This window comes from Watersipora subatra, chromosome 5, assembly GCF_963576615.1.
Source record: "Watersipora subatra chromosome 5, tzWatSuba1.1, whole genome shotgun sequence".
NCBI classification, from domain to species: Eukaryota; Metazoa; Bryozoa; class Gymnolaemata; order Cheilostomatida; family Watersiporidae; genus Watersipora; species Watersipora subatra.
The window spans coordinates 42,999,347-43,022,001 of NC_088712.1; the positions used below are offsets into that span (position 1 = coordinate 42,999,347).

Below are 22,655 nucleotides of genomic sequence, written 5' to 3' on the forward strand. Positions count from 1 at the left end.
TACTTCACGCATTCAATAAAACTATGTCTATTGTTCTTACGCGTCTATTTTATTGTCATTGTAATGCTGTCACTTTTAGCATTGATATCTTATAACTCACCGTAAAAAAAACCATTAAAATTTGTTGACTGACCACTGATTGACTCACACTGACGCTAATGACAGTGACTATATATTTATATACATGTATATATACGCACACACTATACAAAAGTTTCCGTTATTAAAATCATTTGCTTGCTGCTAATACAATTGTATGAATGGTAAAGCTTCTTTGCAACAAAAAACCACTGAACGAGCAAGAGTTAAAAAATGCAGAGTGAGTGGAGTCTCAGTAAGTCGATGGATAACTTCCTCAGTATATTATAAAAAAGGTCGATGAAGAAATCTACGTCATTGTTACTGCAGAACAGCAACCTACAATACTCACTTGCTGTGATAAAGACTTGGTATTTGAGAAATTAACAAGTAAGTAAGCTAAAAAGTTGAGTCTTAGTTAACTCTTACCTTTTTTAAAGTCAAGTAACTTTTGAATTTAAAAATTTGTTCTATTAAACGAACAAATGTGGCAAAGCTCGCTTCGGGTGCCCGCGGTGAGGAAATCTTGCTTTAGTGTCTTCGCTCTCCAGGGCTATTGATCGAAATTCTACAAGTTTGCCAACTATTTATCGATGGGCCGCGGGCTACGTGTAAAAAAAGGCGCGATTGACTTAGGAGCATTTCTTCGAAATGTAATAAAAAAGAAATCGCATATAAAGTAAACATATACTGTAAAATAAAAGTTGAATAACAAAAATGCGTATTGGCATATTAAACAGGATCGCAGCGGAATAGCGAACATGCGCGTTTCGCAATATAAAATATTAAAGTTAGCATACCAAACATGAATTTTGACATACTAAACACAAATCTTCACATACTAAACATGTAAATTAGCATACTAAACATGAATCTTGCCATATACGTAAAACATGTGAACTGACATACTAAACACGAATCTTCACATACTAAATATGTAAATTAGCATACTAAACATGAATCTTGACATATTAAACATGTAAACTGGCATACTAAAAATGTTTTTATAGTGTGGATATCACAAAATTTTACAAATGGCACTCCATAGACATATATACATATATATATATTGGTATATATATATATATATATATATATATATATATATATATATATATATATATATATGTATATATATCCTTGCTATGCCACACGGCGTTGCCCTTTCAATAGAAGAGTATTTGGACAGAAAATTGATTTGTATTTAACATATAACAACATCTGCCATTCTAACTTTCAAACTACATGTACATATCATGAGAAAAGTTTTTTGTATTACAAACAATGAGAAGTAGTGAGAGTTTAGCTATTAGGCAGTTTAATAATGTGAGCAACAGCTTCTCGTGATGTTATGCTATGACCGCATCATACATAAAGCAGTTAGGTATTGCTCTGATATAATGCCTTATATTGGCAGGCTAGCAATTCGACTTCCATAGTCCAGTGGGCTAGGCATAAGACTTATGAACGGCTTGATCCGAGATCGAATCCTCTTCAGTATAGAATATTTAATTCAAGATTTTAAGATCTATGGCTGGATTTACAACATACTTTGAGAAATATATATATAGAAGATAGATATATATCTGTGAGTTTTTGGGCTATGGATCTTAAAATCTTGATTTTCCACAACCTGATGGATTTGAACTTACAACGATTTTTGAATCGGCATGTGTTTTATCCGGATGTTCTACCACAGAGCTAGAACACCATTATGGTGATCAGATACGTTTTTATATAAAATATACAGCCCACGCATGCTAATTATTTTAGCCTTAGTTTTCTCCCAAAGATTTTGAGATTTGTTTGCCTCGGAGCTTGAACATAAATTCGGTTCTCGACTAAACTGGAGCATGCGCATTGCAATTAGCAAAGCTCCGGAATCTCTTGGAAACGCATAAGCATTTTACGCTTCATAAAATCTATACAAAAAGGGAGAAACCATGTGGGATGACGCCTCCTTTACCAAAGAAATTTGCTAGGGAGATAACCCTTCCAGTCGAGTTACCCTAAAATGTTTTGGAGGATGAGTCTCCTTTAAAGATGTAAAGTAAACAGGCCATTGTTGTTTATATTTTCTTTCTCCTACGATTTTTGATGTAACTATCTGTTGCATTTTTTGCTGTTTCATTATCTATTTTTGCAACTTTTAGTATTGTATTTTAACCTTTGTTGCTTTGGTTGTTTTAAAAGCCAAACATACGAAATGTTTGCTTTTGCTTTCTTTTTCCATCATCATAAATATAAAGCCTTTTATTAAAATTAAACACCATCTATATATACCCGTTTCTATTTTAGTATGCAGTATACGGTACAGCTTATGGTGTAAAATGTTGAAAAAAATACTTTACCAAAGTATATCTCTGAATTTACCCAAGTTTTTCTCATCTTGCAACGGATTGAAATCTACATAATTTTATTTAATGGGAAAAATTGTTTCGGATCTCGAAAAACTCGGTTAGCAGCGCTACAACAACCCAACACATACCCTAACCTAATGGGTAACACATAACAACCTTTTGGAACGGATTATGTTCAAGAACCTAGGTTCCCCTGTACGTTATTAAAAGCTATACGTCGCTGAAAGTTGTGAACTTTTAAATTTAAAATGGTTTGAAAACCTTGTCCTCATGATATGAAGTTTGAAAGTTACAGTGGTTTGGAAAAGTTTGAAAACCTTCCCAGTTGTTTTTATTTTCTCTCTTAATTTATTTCAATTACACAAAACCCTTTTCTCATGATATGTAGCTTGAAAGTTAGAGTGGCAAATGTTGTTATATGTTGAATATAAATCAATTTTCTGTTCAAAGACTTTTTTATTACCCAGGCAACGCCGGGTATCACAGCTAGTATATGTACATATATAGAGAGCAATCTCGCTAGGATAGCAGAGTAATGGTAGGTACGCTACCAATGGGAATTCCTTCGATTAAAATGAGCGAAACCATTCTTACTTCTTTTGCATTTTATGCAGCCATTCTTACATTCCAGATCGTATCTGAGTAAAGGCCAGTAAAATCCTTCACAGTTTGATTTCAGTATTTGAAACAGTAAATACTTACAAACACATTTAGCTCTTCAGCACTGAGGTCATTTGAAAGCTACTCATAACTGTCTATATCAGATAGCACAACAATAAGGTGTCATTTTGTAGAGCGTTCTCAATTTTCTTTACCGCTTTTCGATATAAATGGGAACCAGCTGGGAGCAAAATGGACCATGTACAATTCTGCTAGAGTTCAATTAGAGCATGCAATTATGGTCTAGTTTTTGAGATAGTAGAGTTAAAATAGCATGAGAACCGTAAATGATTGTCTATTTGTATGCCTAAAGGCTTGGCATTGTCAATATTTTTATGTTTACATCGTTTATTTTGGTAGAAAGGGCTGAGTACAGCTTCCCTGAAGGTATAAGTTGATAGTCTTTAACTTGGCAGTAGTCAAAGGTGTAGAGTTCTGTTTACACCAAAGTGATGCATAATCTGTGCCATGGTGTAGTAGGTTTTGACAAGCAAAGCAATACCAGCATTTGATGAATGCTAATGGTTACCCAGCATTATGTAGCCTGTTATTACCCAATGCAAGTTTACATTGGCTTATCAAATTTGAATTTTCAGAGGTAAAAAGCATAATACTTACTCTAAGTTTTTTGAAGAATAGGATATATAATTAATTTTTATAATATTTTGTCTGGCTCACCAGAGGTCTATTAGTGTTTGCTATTCGAGTCAGTAGGAAATTAGTGCTGAAGTAATGTAGCTGGCATGTTTAAGGCACACTATTGGATAGCTGCAATGAAGGGGAAATCCTCATCATCAAAGGACAAAATTTCCTTTTACGAACAACGACATGTCGATAACACAAATGCTGTTAGAGGGGATATACATATAATAAAAAGAATGAAGAAAGGAACTTCACATTTATATCACTATAGAAGATGATCTTGACTGTTAACCCTTTGGCAGACAAAGCGACATTATTGTCGTTTAGCAATACTGACGCCAATGGACAGAGCAACTATTATGTCGCCACGCGAACGTTTTTTTCTAAATAGATTTCTGGTTAACTTATAGCGTTTTTTTATTTATTTTTTTTACTAATAGTAAACTAAAATATATTGGTCTCCGTTAGTTACCAAAAGTTTAGCCATTTTGAGAAAAAAACGATCGTTTTTGCAATACTAAATGAACGAAAAATATGAAATAAAAGCGTATTGGAAGAAAATGGAGATTTTTGTTTGTAGCTTGTTTATGCTTCTGTTACTGCTTTCTGAATATTTTCCCCAAGTGTAAACAACTTTTTTTACTGTCATGGCGTCCTCTGTCAGGGTTTGAAACAATGAATGTTGGAATCTGTGTGTACAACACAATCAAATTTGTTGACAATTTCTCATATTGTCGTGTAACATGTATAGTAATACAGTTACATAATTATATGTATAGTTGCACATTATGATAGACTAATACTAAAGTTTTGGTTCCTGTTGACTGGGGATTTCGGTTTATAAGAGAAAAAACTTAAAATAGATCTCAACACTGCCAGTAATCTTCTAAAGCATGCATTTAACATTGTGATAAGTAACAAAGTTGATCATTTCTATATGACAGAATCGGTGGCTATAACAACCTTTTTTAGTATTACATTTTTTAGAAATATGAGTAGACATTTTTTATTAGAGTCCTCTAAACATCTTTAACAGAACCAACTAGTTAAAACAGAGAGTTTATACTACATGTACAATAATCTCTTTAAAGACAGATTTTGATAGTGTAAAGAAACCATGATGCGGTCGATTCTGCAAAATCTCTTGCTTTATCTTTGCCTGATCTTGTGAAACTTTTACAAAAAGCTAAACAGGCAGTTCAACGCATTTATATGTGGTTGACACGAGTACACTGCTAGTTTAATCTTTCATTCTTTGCTGCGGTTTTATTTATGTTTAATACAATAGAAGCAAGCTCATTGGCTGATGGTACAGCAATTTATTCAGCAGAGTGTATTATTGATTATCTTTAACAGCATAATAAATAGGTTAGCAAGGAACTGTGGATACATCCATCACAGTGGAATATTCCAAAACAACAGGAAGGCTCAGTCAATACTATTAAACTGTTTGGCTTCATACTATAAGAAAGGAGTGCTAAGAAGTTTATCTTGCATGGTTTTTTATTTAAAACTTGTTTACATATTGTCAGTGCAAAACTGTTGCGCACTGCAAAAAAGTTCAGAAGTGAAAATTATTGAAGCATAGAGGCGGCAACATAACTACTCTTGCATGTATATGCCGCTATTTTTATCTCTCAATCTTTGGCTTTATTTACAGTATTGTATTAAACAATGTTAGCAAGCTTATTGGCTAACGGTGTAATCAATTATCCAGTAGCCTGTATATTTGACAACGTATTATAGTGTCATGAGAAAGTTGACAAGGAACTGTGGATACATCCATTACAGTCTAATATTAGAAAGCAACAGGAACGCTCAGTCAATACTATTAAACTGTTTGGTTTCATATTATATGAAAGGAGTGCCTAGAAATTTATCATGAATGGTTTCTTATTTCAAACTTGTGTGCTTATTCCTAAAGATAAACAGTTGACCTTAATAACAAAACTAGCTGTCAAATGTTACCTAATCAAAATGCCATATTAAATTAAATGTTTAACTAAATTGTATAAAGGCAGAATAAACCTTTGACCAGCACAGTTCAGCTAGAACTAAATGCTCCCAGTAGCTTCCAGTTTAAACTGTAGTTAAACAGTTTGCTAGCTTAAAAATAATTTAATTCAATACACTTCTACTACCTAATGAGCTAAATATAACAACATGTTTAAAACTTTTAGCAACTTTTGCAACTTTTAGCAGAACAAATTGCATGTAGTTTTCAAGACAGACACTGTCCCATTTGTGTACTTCCCTAAAGTTAAGTCAGGCATAAATATACTATGCAAAGTACAGAAGCACCTATGTGATTCTCAAGCCTGTCACGGTAGTGTATGTAGTAATAAATTAACACTCAACACAGAAAAGGCTTTTTGTTTACTCTTTAACAGCGTTTGGCTGTTTATTTGACCATCAGTTGACCTTTGTACTCGGAGAGATCATATAGAGTTTATAAGATCATGTACAACAGTTAAGTTTTTACCATGGAATCCTTAATGTTAGTCTGAAATGTAATATGAAATATTTTATGTCTATTCAGCTCCCTTGTCTGTAGATATCATCCTAACTGCAGAGAATAGATAAGCCATTGTTATCTTACTTTGAAGGTCAATTAACACATAAGGCTATATTATACATTAAACTTCTGAAGATCAGATAGCATTGACAAACTTACTAGTAGTGTCAGATGAACTAAAGTGGTTATATAACCATGATTAAAAACTAATAGAACTCAAGAGAGTTGATAACAAAATGCAAAGAATTGAGTCCTAGCGGACACTGATTCAGGAAGCTTTGCAACAAATGCATAAAGCATATATCAGCAGCATCACAAGTTGGTAATAAATAGATATGATGAGTTTAACTACTATAGAAGTTTAGCTAACTGAAAAAGTTCTAGAGGCTGTATAAATATAAGAGTACATGTTTAATCAATAGTCACTAATGCTATATAGGCAATCGTCCTCTTGGTCAAGTTATATTGCATTATAATGTTTTTTTAATACATTGAAAAAATGAATGAACTATGGATTAAGGATTTAGTAGCGCTGAGGAAGACTTGTGTGTGAGCTCAAATAATTTCAAGATTAAGTTAAGTTGTTTGTAGAGTATTTTATTTACTGACCTTTTACCTTAGGGTCAAGATAACAAAAAGAATAAATATGGCAAATATTTAATAGCAAAAACTTTAACAGAATGATAGAAACAAAAAAGTGTATTTACAAATATAAATGAATATATGAAAAGTAAAATATATATTACTTTTTATAGATTTGTTTTCATTTTCAATATGCCAATTTACGTGTTGTTTAAAGAAATTGGCCTCTGGAGTTCTGTCAATTAATTCTGTGGGCGTTGTTATACACTTTGATGGGTCTCATACGTAGCAGTGACCTTATGAATGCCTTAATCGTAAACCTGGCTATGATACAGATTTTTTTCAATCCCGTAGACCCTTTTCTTTGCCGGTACCTTTACCAAGTCTGTTCCATTTTCATTTACTTCAGTTTGACAATGTATACAGGACCCAAATAGTGAAGGCATTTAATTATAGATTCAAAAAGATTATATATTGTGAAGTTCCTTAAAATTGAACAGATAGGTAAATAGAGAACATTATCAATTGTAATCAAGGGATTGAACTAATTGAACAATTGTACAAAGATCGTCTACCAGAAAGCTTCAGTCTTTTTCTGGTTCTCAGGCAGGAATAATTACTCTATAGTACCCTTTTAATACAATACTGCAACATACCAGATTCACATGCTGACTGTCATACATTATTTAATATCTAGGTTAGCAACAAATCAAGTCACTTTCACTGTATCATGTAGCGTACATGATTACTGGACACAATATACATGTGATTACTACTATATGTCAAATCTAAGTCTGCTTTAAGCTTTGCCATTTGTGACACAAACACACGCACGCACGCACGCACACACAGGTAGGCTCAGATGTACACTTACTTAGCACAGCTTACTGGTGTAATGTGTTTTTGTCCCCATAGACCAATAAGCTGTGTCACTGCCAAAAAGATACTTGGGTTCAAGTAGCTGTTTGGCAGTGAAAGGCGCTACGTTGAAGCAGTTTCACTTTACAACGCATAACAAGATTGGAACTTATTGGTATTTCCCACTAGTCACATTATCCAGGGTCTGAAAAACAAGCCTTTATTGGAGGGTTTCGGCACTAGTCAATCACTTCCTTATAACCACCCAGCTCAAAAGCAAGTATATTGCATCAGCTCTGATGGCTCTTAAAAGGTAAGCTTCTAAGCAAATTCATGCGCACATTGCTTGGAGTGATAGAGGTGTGTGTTTAGTTAATCTGTTCGCATCTTATACCAGTTTTGCATAATATCACTATATCTCCTGCAAACCCACATTCTTTAGTATCATACTTGCAGATACTATACTGCAGTAGAATTACTAGTGAATGAATCGGGTGCTCATAAGTCATGTAAGCCATAAGGCTATAGCCTTCTGTAGGTGCCAGAGTAACCAACAACTTCTCAAGAAGTCTTGAATATGAGCTTTTTAACCCTGCCTAGAGATTATGGGGATCCTGCTGCAAGGTGAAGGAAGTTGCTAGCATTACCTCAGAATAGTCCAGCATAGCACTAAACAATGACCATGACTCTTCCATAGAGTTTTTTCCTAAGCTAACAGAATAGCTGATCGGCTATGGCCTAATAATGAGGCTGTTCATGGCACTTTGGTAAATGTCTTTTTAGCATAGAATAGGCGCAGGCTGCAGGTTAGAAGGTCATAATAAACCTGGCTGTTAAAGTCAGGGGATCAAATAGGCCTAAGTATATTCACAATGCTGGACATTTTCAGTTTGAATGAGAACTAAAGCTGCTTTACTCTACCATTTATCTATATATTAATCTTAGTGTTAGTTTATCATCTTTTTCCTGTCGTTCGGCTAGTTTTAGCGATTTGAATCTACCAATAAGAACTACTTCACCAGAGTAGAACTCGGAACCACCATTTCTGCAGGCAGGCATGCTACCCAATGCACTATGCTGCCTTTTTCATGTTAAGTAATAATTGAGCACACAACTATGCAGCACAATTACAGGCAGCTGCACATATTTATGCAGCATACTATTGATTGATATTAGAACGCCTGAAGTTACTTTTGATATGCAATGTAATGATTATCAGCAATCAATGATTACAAAGAATTTGGCATTAGGCATATTTGGAAAATGCTTTTATTGTACTAACACTTTAGACAAGCTGAAGCTAGCAGCTAAGTTACTCAAATTCATTGGGTAAAGAAACTTAGTCAATGGCAATTAAATTTAGCAGCTAGTGCTACACTTCTGGGTAGAAAAGTATGTTCTTACTCATGCAACACTGGTCATTCAGACAGTACCATCGTAAACATAAGAAACATTAAAAATAATCAATGCATTTTATCTAATGTGCATTGCTTGTGTATGCATTTGCAAAGAGCTCCATTACTAGGAAGTTCGTGTCTTAGGTCTATATTTGTAATGCAGATCAATAACAAAGTAGTGCATTTAGTGCAGGCTATAGATCATTCTTTGGCTAATTTATCTGTCTGTTGTATAACTTTATTGCTAAATTACAGTGTAGAAAAGCAGAACATTGTTATAGTATTTACAGCTTTAATATAAAAGTAAGCAAGCAAACAATTAACAACTCATTAGCTCTATCTCATATTGTACTAATGTACTAATTATGCATATGGCTTACAGGAACACTGTTGTTGTATTTAACTGTATCCGTAAATCAGAAAACAGCTCTATTTTGGTAACATTTTATTGCATGACCAAGCTTTTGTGGCAACCCAAGGCCATTTTGAAAATGACTATTTTCAGCAGAAAATAAAAGATAATTGGCAAAGATCTCACATCAGCTGTGACACACTGTTGGTAATCTTGTGCCAATCTTCTTCTGTACAGTAAATTTTGGAAAGATTGTGCCTTGCGAGAGATTAACAACGTCCAATACTTGCACTTATTGTCAATGGTCAATAGTTTTATGGAACAGTCACTAGTGTTTACAGCCTAAAAGAGAACTGTCTTTAGTTATTTGCTGCTAAAGAGTTGCTATAACAAAAGAAGTTGACTTTTTAATAAAGTACGTATCGACAGTAATTTATACAATGATGATTGCTAGCATAAATTTGGATGGAATGTTAACAAATGATCACAAAAAAGTGGGATTAGAATATTAGGACTTTGCAATTACATAAAAATGTTAATACATGTAGATATGAAAAAACCCTGACACATTTTTAAATTATTTTCTATAACATTTTGATAAGGTTTCAAAATAATATACTGAGATGTGATAATAAAACTTTACTTTGCTGGGTGTAGTGGCTATTGTTACCACTAACCTGTTACAAAGTGAATAATATTGACAAGTTGTTTAACTGCCACAATGCTGGATTAAAATATTAAGACTTCACAATTACATAAGCAATGTCAATGGTTACTAAGAATAAAGGCTCTCTTCATTCTTAGTTTTGTTATTCAACTCAACAATGAACTAAAGTGACTGTAGAAAACATTGCAATTCCTAGACCACCCAGAAAGTAAATATGTTTACAAGAGTCAGAAATCAATTAATCTTTTTCAGCAGTTTGTAACTCCTAGTATACAAAGTCGATGACGCAACACAAAAGCTATAAATTTTATTATACACGTATAACTCGGTGCACAGAATTATTTAGTTTGATCACCGCTCAATATAATATAATCAATGTTTTCTGCCTTTTGCGCAAAGTTGGTTTTTAAATAAAGAACATTGATGAGCTGACACTTTTAGCAAGCAATAACCTGAAGAGCCACAATGCGCTTGATTCACATTTTCTGTGTCCGTCATTACAATTTTAAACGCCAACATTATAGTTTCATTTGTATCCATTTGGGGATTAAAAATTATTAGAAAAGTTTTCCATATGGGAAACATTTGTCTCAAACCATAATGCTCGTATATTGTGTTAGAGGTTTGTTTTGTTGTTTTTTTTACCAGTTTATTCAGCTATTTTGTTTCAGCAGTAAATCTCTGTGTTCTACATGTAGACCTGGAGCACAGTTTACTGATAGGATGTCACTTTCTTGTTATTGACTTCACAAGAACCCTTCCCTTATATATTTCTCTAGTAAACTTTCTACAAAGTATAATTAATTAATACTTTTGAACAATAACAAAGTTACTATATTCAAAATCATAAATCTGTTTGAAAGTTGATTTATGAAAGAGGTTGAAACAAAGAAAGCGCTTGTTGTTTTTATCTTCATGTTTCTTTGATGCTGTATTCTTACAAACTTCTACCTTTCCACCTAGCGCACAAGCACTGCTTTCAAATTTGGCGTTATTTGTGGTCTAGGTATATTTAATAAATTTTTGATGATTGATGAGCAATGGTGAGTTTTTGGGTTCATGAGTCCTTACTCACTTCAATGAAAATAAGCTATGTTACTAGTAAACTTTGAAGTTAATTGTATTGATTTAACATAAACGACAATTCATCAATGCTTATTCAAAGCTTTCATTGCTTTGTCTCATTTCTTTTAATGATAAATAAAACTAACAGGGTATCAAGCAATTGATCTAAAATACTTGATCATATTAAACAGGGATATAGATTAAATACCAGGGCGATTCGATAAGTAAAGATAATTTTACAATAAGTCAAGTTGTAGTTGAGTTATATACTTTTTTTCTTTTTTTTCAACATAATTGCCAGACAAGTCAACACATTTCTGCCATCTTGGTACCAGTTTCTTGATCCCACCTGCATAAAATTCTGCAGATTGCCTTCGTAATCATTCGCTCACAGTAGCTTTGACCTCGTCGTGAGTCTCCATATGAATCCCTCTGGTATAGGACTTTAGAGCACCAAAGAGATGATAGTCAGAAGGTGCAAGATCAGGGCTGTAAGGTGGGTGGTCCAACAGTTCCCAACCTAGTTGGTTTATGGTCTCAATGGTTCGATTGGCCGTGTGGGGCCTTGCATTGTTTTGGTGGAGAATGACGCCACGAGATTGCATGCCTCTTCTCTTGTTCTTAATGTCCTTCTTGACTTACTGTAGCAGTTGGCAGTAATTTTCACTGTTTACTGTGGTTCCCTGCTCAAGAAAGCTTACTGTAAAGGGACCTCTCACATCCCGAAACACTGTCAACATCACTTTCTTGACACTTCTCTGTGCTCTGAACTTCTTTGTGACAGGAGATGATGGGTGTTTCCACCTCAATGACTGCTGCTTTGACTCTGGCTCATAGTGTGCTACCTAGATCTCATCACAAGTCACAAGTATGTTTAAAAAGGAATCACATTCTTTTAGAACCCTGTCCAGATTCTTCCTAGACATTTCCAATCGCTTAGCTTTGTTGGCTTCACTGAGCATTTTGGGTACCCACCTGCAGCACACCTTTGAGTACCCAAGATCTTCATGAAGAATGGAATGCACTGTTCCAATGGAGATGCTCAATGATTCAGCAATTTCATCTACCTTTATCCTCCTGTCTGCTCTGACAAGCTTGTCCACAGCCTCCAAATTGGATGGTGTGGCTGCCTCTTTTGGCCTGCTTGACCTTGGTTCATCCTCACGAGAGGTCCTTCCTTCCTTAAAACTGCTAGCCCATTTGAAAACTCTGTTTTGGTTTAAACAACTCTCACCATATTGAGCTTTCATTCTCCTATAAATGTCACTTGGTCTGACTCCTCCACTTGACAAAAAATCTTATTACAGCTCTCTGTTCAACATGTGAGCAAATTTCAAGAGGGGCAGCCATTTTGAAATAGTCTCCAAAAAGGTTTATAGCCTCAAAATTATTGAAAATGATTAAAGTGTGAAGACAACACCTAAAAGAATATAACTTCAAAAAATTATGCATGCATGACAATAATATTTTAACTTATAAGGAAATTATCTTTACTTATCGAATCGCCCTCGTAGATGTTGGAGATTGTAGTTCAGTGCTTCCTGGTTGTATTGACAGGCTGTGCCTGCTGCTCCTCCTTCACTTGCTAATGTCACATGATAGCTTTGCGCTACTCAAAGCAAAGATTATCTGGCAGTGCAGTGGTAAACAGTCACAGTATACCTACCTTGATTGTCAGACAGACAGAAGTCTTACTGATGGCTGTTACTACCTGATCCACTTTGCACAGTACAAACCTTGTAATGAGGTCTGTGATGGAGTAGAAGTTAGATCTAGAGATGAGGAGAGATGTAATGCTGACTGTCCAGGTAATCAGAGTATTAAAGTCAGCACATCTTTGTATATTAGTACAACCTTAGATTTAAGTCTGTGAAGACTTTGTAAAGTTCTTTGTATTAATGATAGCTGGAAGGTGGATTGATGGTTTTGATGAGCTTTTAAAATTTGTAAGTAGCTTTAGTATACGAACGGTTTACAGACATCTCATCAACTATTATTAAGTGCTATTAATGTTTAAATGCATTCATCATCCTGCTTCTTCTTACATTAGTATACTATATATGATTCCTTTTTTCTCTTTTACTCAAACCAGGTACAACACATTGTAAAACTCTATCGAGGTTGTCCTGAGAGTTCGTTGCAAAACTTAATGTTTTCCATGTTCCATTTTTAATTTTGAAAATTTCATTAAATTTCCCAACTTTCAGAATTTCATCTTCATGTCAGGTCATTCCACTAAACTTTTCATAGTTGTTTTTTGATAAGCGGTAATTAAAAGGTTTTAAATTACGTTCTTACTATTACCATAATTCCTCTAATTGGACCTAACCTCTATTTGAATGCCACCTCTATTTGACAGCCGCTATGTAAAAAAAGTTAGAAATTAAAGAGCCACAAATTTGATCCTTTCTTTGACGTTCTTTGATTTCTACAAACCCATAATAGCAAGTATTCAGTAAAAAAGGTGTCCACCATTACATTGTATTAAAAATGAATCATTTATTTCAATGACAATTCACTTTCTTGTTGTCCAACTCCAAGGCTTTTCATTTTTTGTCTTTAAAACTTTGAAAACAACATCATATAAATAATAATAACTATCAGGCTAATATATTAGCAGTTCCTTGTTTAATGTGGTTTGACACTTCAAAGTACATGTATATAAAGAAATGGTTTAAATTTAGGATGGTATATGAACGACTATTTTAGGCTAAAAGTTACACTTAGAAGGCATGCAGCTGGTAAATGTTTATCATTAGACCCTACATATATTTGTGCAAAGTGCATCTCGTAGAAATTTAGCTCTGCTAAAAACGTTTTTGACGCCAATATCGACTATTTCAGCAATGCAAAAGAAGAGTTGAGGTCAGAAAACACTGTGATAAATATTAAACAACCAGAAGAGGTTCATTCCATCAAAAGAAACTATCAGAATGCAACTGGCCAAGCAAATATTTCTGTTTCAAATTAGAAAGATGCAAAATTTTTATTCAATTATAGGTTTAACAGTGACTTGCTTTAAAAATAACATTTACACAACACTGAACTTTGCTAGTATATTTCTAAAAATATGAGCAAAATAATAAAATTGTATATTTTAGAATACCTTAACAACTACTGTGAAACTAAAAGCCTTGAAGCTTTGGCTGCAACTCAGCCGGCACCAAGTTCTAGCATGAGCAGGGTGAACCCGGAAATCTCCTCGGCTACTCAGATGAACGCCTCTGACAGAGTACAGTTGGTGGTATTGGCTACACTGATATTTATTGCGTGTCTATTACTGTTTTTAACAATTGGCTCAGTGGTCCTTTGTCTGCAGTGTAAAAAGAAGAGATCGAGACTTCAGGCTCAGAATAATGCAAAACTGCCTACTAACAAAACAGGTAAGTAATGAGGTAGTTATTTATAGTTTAGCTCTTCAATCAGATTAACTTTACATACTCAGTAAAGAGAGTAATAAAAGTTCTGTTGTTGCTTTGACTCAAACTAGACACTCAAAAAGGATAAATCATAGATGAACTGTTAATATAAACATTATCGGAGAATATCAAAGTAAAAATGATGATTTTGTATGAGTTTATTGAGTACTCATATGGATATGACTTGAAATAAGCAAATAAAAATAAATGTTGTGTAATCATATCTGTACAGAGTGTTATCTTCAACCATAAAAAATGTAATGTTCAGAATTCAACTCACATTATTACATAAACATAGTTTTACTGCTGTGCAGCTTTTACGTTTAAAATCAGAACAAAATGAAGATTAATTTAATATATAATTTATTGCTATTGACTAAATTCACATTTAGTACTAATGTTGTGAATGAGAATTTTAGTCGTCCAATAAATGAGTCTTGTTAATTTGTACGCTACTATAATAGAAAATATACAACATTTTTAAATAATCATAAAACCCACATGCAAAGTTTGTAATCAAAACACAACTAACTTCTTTAGTTTACAAGTATAAGTCAAATGGTATTAGCTAGCAAATTACTACAGAATTTTTTAGTAAATGTTTTAGACTATGGATGAGATTTTATAAATACTACTAGGCATTTAACCAAAGTCTTTTAAGCTTTTACCTTGTTATTTTGTAGTGGCTCACGAGGAACTTGGAGAAACCTGCAGTTTGTCTCTACAGCTTTCAACAGGTATACAAGAGTTTTGTGTTTTAACAGTAAGCTTCAGCATCCACTTACCTTAAGTGTACATCTATTTATAACAAGCACTTACCTTTAGGGTACATTTATTAATAACATATACATACCTTCACGAGCATCTATTCACAACATACATTCACCTTCAGTGTACATCTGTTCATACAATTAACTTACTATCAATGTACATCTGTTTATAGCATAAACTTACCTCTAGGGTACATTTATTTATATTATACAGTTACTTTCATCATTCATCTATTTATAGCATGCACTCACCTTCAAATACATCCATTTATACTATATACTTACTTTCAAAAACATCAATTTATGGCAAACACTTATTTTCAGTGTGCATCTACTTAAAACATACAGCTAACTTACCTTCAGTGTACATCTATTTACAACATAGACCTACCTTTAATGTATGTCTATTCATAGCATACACTTACCTTCCGGGTATAATTAATAATAACATATACTTTCAGGAACATCTATTCATAACATACACTCACTTTCAGTGCGCATCTATTTATAGCATAAACTTACTATCCATGTGCATCTATTTATAGCATATATTTGCCTTGAACTAGTGTATGTCTATTTTTGACACCTACGCAAGAACGTATTCAATTTGTTACCAGTGGTACGACAGAGCGCTGGGACTAGTGTCGTAGCGATAGGCTTCCTGGTCACCGCGGTTGTAGGGTCTAACCCTCAAATCACAGAAGAAGGCTCGGCCACGATTAAAGCACTCGGGATACCACAAAGAAACTGAGAGACCAAGAAAACTATGAATGAAAAACTGAGCGTGGAACAAAGGAATAGGGGTGAAGCCTAAAACGAAAGTAAAAGTATAAATGGAAGAAGATTTGATCGTTTTGGTACAGCAGTATGCGCACTCTTTGCATGCTTTCCATGCGGTTTATTGCCTGTTATGCATGTAAACTTGTATATTTACTAGCAAAATGGCCGGCGTTGCACGTGTATTAAAAAACCGCTTAAGAAAAGTGGCAGGTAATGTATTTGCCTGCTACTAGCCATTAGCCTGACATATTTCCAACAGTTAATTTGAGTAAGCTAGCATTGCTAAACTTACTAATAAGTGACGTTGCGCTGTAATACAGAGTGATATGCATATTTTAACCTAGATATCGACTCATATCGTTCAATGAATCAATAGCATCTTGCATTATTCCTTTGGTCAGTTTATTGCCTGGTAAATAGGAGGTTCTGAGATCAAATCTTTTGTGATATGAAATTTTCCTTCTATGATTTTAAGAGCTATAGCTGGACAAACCGAATTACAAATAGAACTACAAACAAACTTTGAGATTTGAATATATAGATTTAGTAAATAAATATTTCATTAGCACTTAACACTCAGTGTTGTGGTTTGACTGTCTTGTGAAGAGTAGAGGTGACTGAGACATTTTTCTCTACACAATGTTTTTATAGACTCTCATGAGTGATTATTTCAAATTTCTTATTTAGAAAAACTGATACATTTTTTCTTTGTAAGTTTTCTGTAAGATTCCGAGAGTTTCATTTCAACAGGTAACTTGTCTCTGTCACTGCTCAACTCATGAGTTTTGTAAATTTTGTCTTTACCAGTTTATATCATTTCTCTCAAAGTTAAGGCTTGCAAAAAAGTTTGGTTTCATCTTGCAGATTACCCGGTACAAGCGATTGGAGATCTTGATCATAACATGAAAAATGAAAAGTTGGAAAATGAGTGTGAGGTCATGATTGTTGACTAAGGGTGAGCACTTTTATCACAATAATGAGCTACCGCAGAGTCTACCGAGTTTGTTTGTCAGTTTTAATCTGCTAACTGAACTCACCTTTCCCATTTTATTTATCAAAGAGCATTTGAATTTTAATTTTTTTGCATTTCAACTTTGAACATTGGGTGTGCATTTATTTATAGCATAAACTTAGCTCTAGTGTACATATATTTATAACACATTTAAATTTAGGGTACATCTATTCTCAACATACACTTTTTTTCAAAACACATCAATTTATAACATACACTTACCTTCAAAGTACATAAATAAATAAGACACACTTACCTTACCTTATATTTCTAATACACACATGAAGAATTTATTAATTGTAATTAATATCAAAGTACTAAACTATGATTAGTATATCAAAGTTGAACAATAGCCCTTTTGAGTTTATTTCAACCTCAGTATATAAAAAACTGGTGAAAACTGTCTCTTCAGTCACTTATGGATATTCTAAGAGCCTTTTCTAATGATTAACTTCCCTGTGTCACTCTTCATCTTATACACCTTGTAGATTTCATCTTTACCAGTTGATGTCATTTCCAGTAAATCTAAAATTAGTTAAGCTATTTGATTTTGTCTCTCAGGTTAGCTAATACAAGTTATTGGCGATCATGATGATAACATAAAAAATTAAAAAATTTGATGAATTTGAAGCGGGGATAGTTGATTAGATGTGAGCAGTTGTAGCACCAACCACACAGAACTTAACAAACCTTTGATTATTTGTTTCTGTCTGACAGTAGGGCTTGATTTTTACATACATGTAGTAAATAGCAAAAAACATATACATTTAACTGTTTTATGTTTGTTTGCTTCAATAAATCTGTTAATAAAAATATTCTAATAAATTTCATTGTTGGTACGAAAAATGCAAGCTTTTTCCTAAATAAATTTTGGTATGTTTTTATATCTTTCAAAACCTCACTTAATATTGTAAAAGATTTTTCATTTATATTCTTTCTAATTTTGCTATTATTTAATCTACCTTTGATAAGAGTTATTATTTGTTATTGTTTTATATTTTAGTATATTATAGTCTGTGATATTGCAATATAATTAAACAAACTTATCCTGATGAACATTATTTTTAGCAACGAGTATTGAAAATGATATCAAACCACTTACATTGGAAAATCAAGATTTCAAGCAAGTTTAGTTTCAGAGTAAACCATCTTTATAAAAGTCAGCTGTTGTGTCAACTGTTCTGTGTCAAGTCTTTTGTATTTAAACTGCCACAAAAGAGAAGCTATTCAACTAACCAGAACTGCATCACCTTTGGATTGTAAAACTAAGACTTTAAAGCAAAATCGTCATTCTATATCAGATCTAATGGAATGATAAAGTATAAACAGTTCCCACTGGTCTCTCCACTCAACTTGCACTTATGCAGATAATATGATTTGTTAGTAAACCTTGAGATACACTGAATTAAATAGGATCTATAGCTGCTGGTTGTTAATGTATAAGAACAAGGGCGGTAGTTGATATATCTACATTTATTTGGTACAACCAACCAATGGTATTCAAAAACCTTGTTCTTGTTGGATCTTTGACCCACTCAAGGTTACGCTGCAAAATAATCCTTAAATTTTGATGAACACACGAAAAAGCTTGCAAGTTCATATTGAAGCATCTAACCTGCAGTTTGTGACACAGAAAGCATAACTGTATCATGGAAGTTCACTCTGTCACCTCTTATTTTAGTAGAGCTCACATAAGCTTTTGTTGCATATTCAAGTAGACAACAGATGAGAAACTGCCTCATCACTCAAGCAAAGCCAATAATGCAAAATATTCTGCATTGTTGACCAGTCAGATGAGACATGTAAATACAAATTATATATGGAAATGTCCCAAACGGACGGATTGTTCCGAAGCAATCAGGAAATATCACTAATATCTTATCACTCATATCGTGTCTATTTACAGTCCTGTCACAACTCAGTTGTCATATTGGCTCAAAATTATGCTGTGGTCATGCTCTGATTGTTGGCCAAAAATTTAAATGCCAAAGTTGAAGCTATGGGGTATGTAAGATGTGGTTACTTATCCAAGGCACTCTGTGTGGTCTAGAGCATGCAAAAGTAGTTCATGTTCTATTGAATTAAACTGTGAGCAAAACAACAAAAGGTTCTTACGCTGCATCAAACTGCAATAATGGCATATCAACCTTTTTGGCAGTTCCTACTTCCAACACCTAGGCTCAAAACAATAACCACTCAACAGCATCCACTGATACACAACGGTCCCTGTCTGCCTTTCCTGTAAGCAAAAGAAAAAGGCAGGAAGGCCCAGTTCATCTCTCTACTCTTCTTACTGATCTTTTTCTACAGTACTGATTCACTGACCTATACAAAGGCCTAACAAATCATGCTAACAGCCCTCTGACTTTCTGTAACAGCCAGCTTTGGATTACTAGCTAACCGCACAAGTGCCTAGAATGTTCTCATAATAGGCTACACAAACCCAATTTTCTTGTACAGGTTTGAAAAGGTCACCAGGTTCTAATCACTTGCAACACTGATTAAAACTTGGTAAGATTTGTTCATTTTTGTGGCAACTCCTTTGTTGACATGTGAAATGGGTAGTAAAACTACTAACAAGTTTTCTAAATTTAGGGTTTGGTGATAATGAGTGACAATGAAACAAATGAGCAGTATTATAATTATGGATACAATTTGGAAGGAATGAGTCACCTTCAGTTCTGTTATCAAATGGATGTGGATTATACTAAAAGCAACCCCGACTTATCTACATGATCAGATGAAGAGGCTTATAGAGAAACGCAGAACTGAGTGATTGCGGTACGTGAGTGCATCAATGGTTTTAAAGGTCAAGTTGGATAGTGATAATAAAATAATCTTAGTGATAAGACTGTCTAATAGTCACTTGTATAGGACTATTATGTTTGCTCAAAGCTATAAGAGTTGAGATAGCATACGGAATAAAGAACCTCAATGGACTTGCTTAAGCACTGATAAGAAGCACCCTGGCACTCCTAACATACTGGCACAGAAATGCAATAAAACAGACTTTTGTGGTGTAAAAAAAGTTCTTCTTAAATGGGCATACTTTGCAGACTCTAAATTAAACTAAATCAGACTGTCGACAATTTGGTCACTCGGACACAAAATGATATGAAAATAAATGATGAAACTTTATCTGAAGTCTGGTGTTGAAGTAGCGTAATGGCAAGGCACACACAGTTGATTTGTTCATTCAATGCACAAAAATGCTTTTCAGTCTATGAATCTGTGCAGAAACCAACATGGCAACAAAAATTATTCTGTGACATTTCCTGCTAGATGGTAAACTTTGTTCATTATACAACATAATCCAACTCCAGATTGTATTGTCAGTAACATCTTCCTCAAAGAGAAGAATAAAAACCTTTACTTTAGAATTTACTACATTTGGGGTAAGATTGAAAACGAATTCCCACATTACAATACATGAACAAAGATAGCTGACATAATGGGTGTGTCTCCAACACATGATTATTTCTTCATTTGACACAGGCTGCAAGGTGTAAGCAGGTGTAAAGGTATTCCGGATAGTATAAATTACGGTAAAACACTTAATGATTATTTCATTTAACTTTATTTCATTCATATTTTTTCTTTAGCCTTTATTTCATATGCCTTTAGATGTCATAACTACATCGAAGTGTTAGGTAACTAATAGGTGCTTGGTAGTTTTGTATTTAAGGGCTCAACTTTATTCGATCATTTCTGTCAACTTGAGAGTCTTCCTTAGGATCTTGTGTATACACTAATGATGCAATTCAGCTTATGTGCACAAATAAGTTTTGCTTCTAGGAATGTTCTTCTCTTATTAGTTGTGATGTCTGCTTTCTTTTTATACAATATGACAACAACTTGCAGACCAAGTCAAGGTTACGCTGCAAACTAACCACTAAATGGTAATAGAAAAGTGAGCATCATCTAACCATAGTGCTTGCAAATTCATATTTACGTGTCTAGACTCTACTCTGTGACACAGACAGAAAGAATGGGTAATGAAAGTTTACCTTGATCAACTCTAACTTTAGTCAATAGCATACAAGCAGTCAAGGCTTATTAAGGTCAATATCACCCTACACATTGCCTGATCATTTATTCAAAACCAAAATTGCAAATATATGTCATTTGCAATTATTACATCGTTAATTTTAATCACTCTTCTGTAGAACACTTCCTTTTTTTTCACATGTGCTAAAAGTGATGGTATATAATATATTCATATTTAGTAAATCAATGAACATTTTTAGGTAAAACCATTTTTTTAAGTTTGGACCTGACCATATGTCACATAATAATGATTAGTGTTTAGTAATGTCGCGCAATTTGTAATATGAAACAAGACGAGTGTGAGTGGTAGTATGAAACAAGATGAGTGTGAGTGGTAATATGAAACAAGATGGGTGTGAGTGGTAGTATGAAACAAGATGAGTGTGAGTGGTAATATAAAACAAGATGAGTGTGAGTGGTAGTATAAAACAAGATGAATGTGAGTGGTAATACGAAACAAGATGAGTGTGAGTAGTAATATGAAACAAGATGAGTGTGAGTGGTAATATGAAACAAGACGAGTGTGAGGGGTAATATGAAACAAGATGAGTGTGAGTGGTAATATGAAACAAGATCAGTGTAAGTGGTAATATGAAACAAGATGAGTGTGAGTGGTGATATGAAACAAGATCAGTGTGAGTGGTAGTATGAAACAAGATGAGTGTGAGTGGTAATATGAAACAAGATGAGTGTAAGTGCTAATATGAAGCAAGATGAGTGTGAGTGGTAAGATGAAACAAGACGAGTGTGAGAAGTAATATGAAACAAGATGTGTGTGAGGGGTAATATGAAACAAGACGAGTGTGAGTGGTAATATGAAACAAGATCAGTGTAAGTGGTAATATGAAACAAGATGAGTGTGAGTAGTAATATGAAACAAGATCAGTGTGAGTGGTAGTATGAAACAAGATGAGTGTGAGGGGTAATATGAAACAAGATGAGTGTGAGTGGTAATATGAAACAAGATGTGCATGAGTATTAATTGGAAACAAAATGAATTTGAGTAGTAATATGAAACAAGATGAGTGCAAGTGGTAATATGAAACAAGATCAGTGTAAGTGGTAATATGAAACAATACGAGTGTGAGTGGTAATATTAAACAAGATGCATGTGAGTGGTAATAAGAAACAAGATGAGTGTGAAGGGTAATGTGAAACAAGATGAGTGTGAGTGGTAGTATGAAACAAGATGAGTTTGAGTGGTAAGATGAAACAAGATGTGGGTGAGTAGTAATATGAAACAAGATGAGTGTGAGTGGTAATATGAAACAAGATCAGTGTAAGTGGTAATATGAAACAAGATGAGTGTGAGTAGTAATATGAAACAAGATGAGTGTGAGTGGTAATATGAAACAAGATGAGTGTGAAGGGTAATGTGAAACAAGATGAGTGTGAGTGGTAGTATGAAACAAGATGAGTTTGAGTGGTAAGATGAAACAAGATGTGGGTGA

The 22,655-nt window shown here is 33.9% G+C and overlaps 1 protein-coding gene across 2 annotated transcripts in view; it reads left to right on the forward strand.

Annotated features, from left to right (window-relative positions):
- The window catches only part of LOC137396652 (uncharacterized), a 47,993-nt gene extending 30,709 nt beyond the window's left edge, over window positions 1-17,284 (forward strand). The window contains exons 2-5 of one of the 2 annotated variants that reach the window (XM_068082970.1): window positions 12,734-12,984; window positions 14,278-14,559; window positions 15,279-15,332; window positions 17,010-17,284. In XM_068082970.1, the coding sequence (XP_067939071.1) occupies window positions 12,734-12,984; window positions 14,278-14,559; window positions 15,279-15,332; window positions 17,010-17,098 (676 nt within the window). In that variant the 3' untranslated portion in view covers window positions 17,099-17,284. The remainder of the gene's footprint in view (window positions 1-12,733; window positions 12,985-14,277; window positions 14,560-15,278; window positions 15,333-17,009) is intronic. The other variant, XM_068082971.1, reaches the window with a different exon arrangement.
- Window positions 17,285-22,655: the final 5,371 nt, after the last annotated feature.